The 7,864-nt window shown below is 34.2% G+C and overlaps 1 protein-coding gene across 1 annotated transcript; it reads right to left on the minus strand.

Annotated features, from left to right (window-relative positions):
* On the minus strand, window positions 1-2,798 carry LOC133299238 (protein SMAX1-LIKE 3-like). Its single transcript, XM_061498678.1, has 3 exons — window positions 1,594-2,798; window positions 1,250-1,475; window positions 1-1,149 (listed from the first exon to the last, which is right to left on the minus strand). Exons 1-3 carry the CDS (start codon window positions 2,796-2,798, stop codon window positions 1-3), a joined length of 2,580 nt encoding a protein of 859 aa, XP_061354662.1.
* Between the last annotated feature and the right edge of the window lie 5,066 nt (window positions 2,799-7,864).

The following is a 7,864-nucleotide window of genomic DNA, read 5'->3' on the forward strand; positions in this document are numbered from 1 at the left end:
TCACAGTTCTTGTATTTTAAAATTAATTTGCTTATCAACTAACTCTAGGATCCCAGTATCTCTAGCTAAATGCACATTTTGGGCATCAACTTCAATCGCTATGTTCAGATCCAAAGAGAGGCATAGAGTTTTCTCCTCCAACTTATCATTATTCTCTTTCCCTTTGTTTTCAGCAGATGGAGTAGTTCTTGCAGGAGAACAGGTTCTTGACACTGAATTTAAGCTTTCACAACTGAAAATGACAATGGCATCCTTGAGAGGTACAGATTCACCACCTGGAAGTGTTATACTTCCACTCTCAATTGCTTGCTTAACACCCTTTTGAGAAAAGTAATCAACTTGCTCCAAATCATCCATGAAGAACACCCTATGAGGATTCTCATTCACTGCTTCCCCAAATCTCTGAACATAAGTGCTACCAAACTCATCTCTTGGTCTTTTGTTTTTCAATTCCTCATGAGTGGAATCAGCTCTTGGGGAAGAGAATCTGCTTGTACCAATGGAGACAAAGTTACTATAAGAGCCAAAAATAACTTTAGCTAGCTCTTTTGACATCATTTCTTTGGCATGAGAATCCACACCTAGAAAGAACATCCAAGTTTCCTGTTTTTCATCTCTCTTCACTAATTCACTCTTTCCTTTTTTTATTCCTGACCTGCAAAGAAGGATAGTGCTTGCAATCTCCTTAATTATTTCTTTCTGTTGTGGAAACTTTTTCTCCAATTCATCATAGAGAATCTTCAGATTCTCAGCATTATGCTCCTTGAACATTTGAGTGCTATCCAAACCATCCACTGCCTCACTTGAAGAAGCTGAGTTGGGACTAGAGTTTGGATTTGACAAAAGATCTGGCTTAGGAACATTTCTTTCTGGCATGAACATTATCAAGTTTCCTTCATAGCAATCATCACTAATAGTCTCAGTGTATAACTCACATTCTTTAGGTACTTCTTTTGGTACAGATATGAGTGGCCAATTTCGGTGGCTCAGATACAAGCTAGACTTTTTCTCATGTGAAGAGACAGAAGTAGGGGATGAAGGAGAGGATGAAGCAAGCCAAAATTTTCTCTCAAGATTGGAAGCATGACCATGCACTGAACTACAAAATGAGTTCCATTTCTTACAGATATCCTTAAGCTTGCGATTTTCCTGATTCAGATAACAAAAATATAGAAACATTAGTTTCATGTTTTTTTCCCCATAAATACCTTATCATTTTGGAGTAATTAAGAGTGGTTATGATGACAACCTGATCTTCCATTATGAGACTTCTCTCTTCCTTGAAATTTTGGAGCCATGTTGGCAAGCTAGAAGTGCATTCTTTTTTTCTTATACTGCTTGGAATGCTCTGAGCTTCTTTCTCAAAATTCAGTGAGCAATCTCTGCAGCATGTTAGATATTTGTGCACTTTGGCTCGATCTTCAAAAGATTCATCCTTGAATATTACCTTCCTTCTCTCCTGAGTTTGAAAATCACTGAAACAATGTAAAACAACACAGAATATTACTACAATGCACTCAATAATAATAAATAATAAAAATAAAGTATCCGAAACAGAAAATATTAGAGAAATATAGATGAAGAATGAATTACCTATCGAAGTTTAAACCAAGGCTCAAGCTACCAACAGGAATTGTAAAGGGTTGAAGCTGCAAAATAGTTTCAAGGGAGGGGTGACATATTTTACATTTCATGTATGTTCTAAAAGTTGCAATCCCCATTAGCCAAAGTCTACCACTCTCCCCATTTCCACTAATCAATTTTTTAAGTTCCATCACCATATGCTCCACAGAACAGTAGTAGTCGTTTCTTTCCTCACAATAATTTGACCAAAACTCAAACAACCATTTAAGATCACCCAAGTAAATAATAAACCCTCTCCCCACACAGCTTTTAACTACTCTTCTAAGCTCCACAAGTTTCCTTTCAACTTCCTCCTTACTAATGTTCTTGAAGGAGATGAGAGGAAGACTCACAAATTGCACATACCTCAATTCTCCTTGAACAATGCCTCTCTCTAACCTATCCATCACTCCCCTAGCTACTCCCTCAGCATTGGCAAGACTCTCCCCAACAATGACTGTGTTTCTTCTCTTACTCACAAGTTCACTCAAAGCACTAGTTACATCGTCTACATCATTATTAGCATGGTCTATAGACTTGAAAAATGAACCCCCAAATTGACCAAAAGATCTAGATGGGGACACATTGTTACTACCAAGAACTTGAAGTTTAGTGTTAACTTCCTTGGACTGGTTCCTAGAAGTAGGTTGTTGTGAACAAACTTCCATTGAAATAGCTTGTTCAACCCTGCTTTTAACAAGGGTGCTAGAGAAACCAGCTTCTCTCATGACCCTGCTAACACTAGGGTCATCAAGGATAGAGATTATGAGCTGTTCCACCTCAATTTTCAAGGCCAAAATTGGTTGCTGCTGGTTCTCAATAGATCCACGTCTTTGATGAGCCTGAGCACGTTTGAATGCTGCAACCAAAGCATTAGAAAGTGAAGGATTGGAATATTGAGGACACAAAAGAGGGCTTGGTGTGGATGCTGGCAAACGGTTGAGGGAAACATTGAAGCAAAGCTCCAGTGCCTTGTATTGAAGAGGGTGAGAATGGAATTGAAGGCATGCTTTGTGGAGAAGGCTAGTGGAGGTTGCAAGCATAGCACTAGCAACATGGAGAGGAGTCACATGAGAATGACCCCTTCTTGTGGCAAGATTAACAGCTTGTTTAACAAGGGTTGTAGCCTCTGGTGTAAGAGCCTGAAGGTGTATGCTGCAAATTCCTGTCCTCATCTTTCCAACTTCACAGAGAAAGCACAAAGGGTTATGCCAAACTTAATGGAGTTTTGATTCAAATGAGATTAATTCATTTGGGTTGAAAGCAAAAGAATTTGCTGAGATATTGCTAATGTAAGATGTAGATAACGTGCTAGTTTATACTACGTTTGAGGACACAAAGATCAATGTCTGTGCTATACATATGAAGTGAGCTTTGTGCCTTTCTTGTTAGTGAGGGAAATTTTGGCTTTGCATGGGAAAGTGGATTGCATGTGATGCAACTTTCTCTCCCTATCTCTCTGTCACTCTTTGATATATATGTAAAGTTATGTGGATTATCAAAAGCTGCTTCTCTTCAATCTTGTGGGAATTATAAACAATGTTGCAAAGCAACAAGCTTTAAACAAAATGAATGGAATAATTGCTTTTGTCATGAATAAGCTCAAAACTTTGATGATGTAAAGACAAAGAAAAAGAGGGTGAAAAAAAGAGAAAGTGTACAAAAGGAGAGTGTTCTACCAATAACGAGGAGCTTAGGAAAAAGAGAAGAGGACGTTCTGTCTGTTTGAATGGACATTGAATAGTCGTTGGTTTTTCTTTTGTCTAGTCTCGAGGAGTGAAGGAATAAACTTTGAACGATTGATGGAATAATGATTCACAAAATCAAATAAAAAAATATGGTTTATATGAAACCAATGATGTTCTTAAATATGTCTAGCTCTTTGTTTCTCTCTTCTAATTCATTCCAAAAGTTGGCTTTTTTTAACATTATAATATCTTAATCATGGTTTTCATGTTGTCTGATATATATGAATATAGCTAGATTGTCAGAAATAAGCTGACAAAATAGAATAATGATATATTATAGTACATGGAAATTGGTCTATTTGAACATATTAAGTTCAAAATCATGGTTTTCTGTTGCCCGATACCTTGTTAGATAAGATGACAAAATAGAAGAATAATAGTACATAGAATTTGTCGGAGTTTAGAAATACAAAGTGAAGATAGCAACAAAATGACGTGACATTTTCTTTATACCTCCACTTTTCTTTACCTAATGTAGGAGCATATCTTCTATATTACATTCGTATTCCTTTATCAAAAGTAGGAAAAATAAAACTTAATATAAATCATCAATTCAACAATTTAAGTTGTTAGACGAGTCTACGTTAATAGTTTTTTATATTTTTCTAACATGTCTTCTCACACTAGAGCCCATTAGACTTAAAGGGTGGATGATGCATCAAATCAAACTTACATGTACTAAGAAATTCTACAATATTTAATTATTTTTATTGATAAAATGGGGTCGGTAAGAATCAAACTCATGATCATTTAGTCATGTCGGCTCTGATACTATGTAAATGGTCAATTCAACCCAAAAACTTAAGTGTTGATGAGATTACATTTGTTAACCATAAAAGGGTGGGTAAGATAGGTATAGTCAATTATATTACTTTTTTTCAATTTTGATAAACAATATATTGAGTTTTTTTTTTTGGTAAGAGAATATATTCAGTGTCACACAAGTTCCTAGTCTTAACACGCTAATATTCTTAATAAGCATTGAGTCTCACAGATCTAACCATCAAGAAGACCATGTATATCACATTTGAAATCTATCAAACATTTGTAGATATCTAATCTAATAATTCATGTTTATATACATTTTTTTACTATAAAATAAAATCCATCCGAACAATAGCCTAGTCGTACTTGTAATTCCAGTAAATATTAAGAAAAAGAAAATAGGTACAATTTTCATCCAAAACTAAATTATGCTTTGTAGCTTTGCTTTTAGTCCATAGACTACCAATCAATAACGATGCATTTGAGTCAACTAGATAACAAAGACTTGGAACAACATTCAGAACGGATTAGAAGCAAAACCCATTTCGGTTATCTAAATATTTTTAGAACATCAATTAGTCTTAAAAAGGTTACTGCACCGAGTTGATTATTAAATGATAAGCATCTAACATTAAAATAGTGCAAAAATATTGTTATTTACTTGAACCAAATTGATTTTATGTGATTAAAAAAAATCATTCGATAAAAAATTTGAAATCGCTATTTTTTATGACCAAATTAAAGCCTAAAAAATATTTAGTTAACGATTTTCTGTAATATTCTAAAATTTGAAATAGATAAAAAAAAAAAAAAATCGAATACAATAACAAATACTAGTTCAAAATAGTCTATTTTGCTTGGCAATAACCTGCAAATAATGGAAAATATTATATGGGTACGAATCTCATATATGTCCAAACGGAAGAGGTGACGATTGCGTACGCAAGAATGGGCCATGTACACGGTAAGCCCAATCAACAGGCCCTTATGCACGAATTAAATAAAGGGAGGTTTCAATAACTTTTTTTTTTTTTTAAGAACTTTTTTTTATATAAATAACCTTTAAGTAATATTATTCTGTCATCGGCTTGCTTTGCGGAAGCGAGAGAAAAAAAATAAAAAAAGAGTTTTATAATTAGTTTACTCTCAGATACGAACTATTTATAAATTTGGGGATTTAACCTTACAAATATATTTTGAAACCCTAACCCTTGTTTGCTGTTAGTCTGTTACTATGAGCGCGCGCGCACACACCTTCTTTAGCTCATTGTGGTATGCTTGTGCTTAGTGATTTGTCATTACCCACAAATTCAACATCAACTTTTGATCCTCAAAGATCAAACAAGGGTAAATTAGAGAAATTGAACACAAAATATATACAATCTTTAACGTAAAAAGTACCTTAATCTATTGAGTTAATTTCAAGGAACTAAAGGTTCGAAACAAAACTTTCACTATCTCAAATATTATATTATAAGGATTTATATCTATTTGGTATGAACTAGATAATTACACTAAGAATAACTTAATTACTCACTAATGAGATAAATTACAACAAGTCTTCATGTCATTAAGATGATTTCTTATTATAGGTGGAGGCTTGAGTTCTATGATATCCCGGTTCCATTCAACATAAATTTTTGTTGTAATGAAAATTTTTGTTCCATTCAACATGATGTATATATGATGTATTTGGTAATACATGATTACATATATTCATATGTATGTATGTGGGGTAGTGTGCAGTAACACTTGGACGGGTTGAATTATGGTGATTCCATACAACGGGTAGAAACTCCAGCACTGTGGGTATAGGGTAGATCCTTATACTTTGTATGTAGGTTGCAGACGTGTGTAATGCCTATTTATTCTCTGGCCAGTAGATTTGTGATTTACTCACCTACATGATATACATATGTTGCATCTTTATATTGCTTTATATTGTTCATACTTATATTATACCTGTAAATGAACTTGGAACAGAGTGATACTTCGAGAACCCTAGTTTATTAAGATTGTCATCTCACCCCGTTTGGAAAATATTTTCAGGTACTGAGATTATTGATGTCAATGCATCTCGTGGCGTGAGGCCAGCGTAGTGATTTTAGCATGACATGATACATACATTGCTATCATTTGAGATTTTTATGTATCTCTATGAGATATGAATGCCAGTTGGATACATATTGTATATGTTTGTATTTGATGTGAGCATAGGGGTTGTCTATGCCTTCTTGAATAAGATTATGTTATTGAGTTATTGTAGTTGGTCATATGATGTTATGACATGTTCTATTAAGTGATGATCATTGTAATAATGTTACGTATAGAATAATCTACGCAATGAATTTCTAGGAAATATCAATTAGGTATGTATGACTTGTATAAATATTTTGAGATGTGATGATGTGAGTATGAATACGCATAAGTGAAGTACCTAGGATTCACATGTTTAACTTAACGACTAGGTAACGAAAGAAATAGGAATAGTTGTGTGACATGGATAAAATAAGTAATGAAGTGCTAAGTATGGCGAAATATGACAAGTATGAATGTAATTTGATAATATAGATATCAAGACTTGTATGTTTTAAAAGGAGGCATTAAACTTAAGGATGTCTTCTCGTAAGAAAAAGTTCATGAAATGTGTAAATAGTCATGTACGTAAATTGAAAATAAGATTATTGGAAGAAAAAGTGATATAGAGTGCAACTAACTTGACATGCAAGTAATTAATATAGAATGGAAAAAATTTATTCACGTTTTTACATGAGATTAATTATGAATTAAGATTATTAGCTTCCGCATTTATTTGATTAATTAGCTGCGCTTAATACTATTCAGATGATAACAAACGTCGACACGGGGGTGTAACACCCCCGTGTGCACTCGGTGTATTAAACATAGAAATGGAAATAGCGCAGCTCAGATAAATGCAGAAGCTAAATTTTTTCCAATTATAGAACCGTATCATATTAACCAAGTCCATTTACTTATTCATTATCAAAATATCGCCTGTATGTAAATTGCAATAAATAACTACACAGAATAACCTAATATCATACATAAGTATCAAGTCACGAAACTACAACACGTAGACCGGATAATATCCTATGAATACAACTCAAAGTCTGAACAATTACAACTTATACCAATATGGCATGACTCCCACGCTCACCAAATAAAATAACATAATCATAGCATGTCTCCAATACAATAACCATAAGAGAAATAACAAGGCAATCTAATCCAAATTTGATAACAGATAGGCATGTATATATCAGCTCAACTTTGGCCTCGTCGCCAGATGCTCTCAACCTCAGAGGTACTTGTACCTGAAAATATGCCCCACACGGGGTAAGATCTCTAAAAAGAAATTCAGCAAGACAAGGGTCATCAAAGTCACTCCACCCCAAGCTCACTTACATGTGCAATATAAGTTCAAAGCTATAATAACTGGTGGAATATCAAATATTCATGCAATGCAGCATATGCTGATTGGCGCACTGTGTGTATGCATCCTACTGGCCAGAATAATAAAGGTAGGAATTATATACACACATCTACAACCCCAACTTACCCGCACTCAACCACGGAGTTACCATCTTGTATGTCTCCACATACTCAGGTATGCACCGTCTAGGTGAAATACCTCACACAGATATCATATGGCATTTACACTCATAAGACAGCTCAATAGCATATTAAACATTCTTCACATAATTTCA

The sequence above is a fragment of the Gastrolobium bilobum genome, unplaced genomic scaffold (assembly GCF_033153095.1).
Source record: "Gastrolobium bilobum isolate Gb01-03AN ecotype WA unplaced genomic scaffold, APGP_CSIRO_Gbil_v1 utg865, whole genome shotgun sequence".
Classification (NCBI taxonomy): domain Eukaryota; kingdom Viridiplantae; phylum Streptophyta; class Magnoliopsida; order Fabales; family Fabaceae; genus Gastrolobium; species Gastrolobium bilobum.

Coding starts and splice junctions, on each gene's coding strand:
- LOC133299238 (XM_061498678.1), bottom strand. CDS start 2,798: ATGAGGACAGGAATTTGCAGCATACACCTTCAGGCTCTTACACCAGAG. Junction 1,476..1,593: donor CTTGGTTTAAACTTCGATAG/GTAATTCATTCT, acceptor ACATTGTTTCAG/TGATTTTCAAACTCAGGAGA. Junction 1,150..1,249: donor GTCTCATAATGGAAGATCAG/GTTGTCATCATA, acceptor TATCTGAATCAG/GAAAATCGCAAGCTTAAGGA.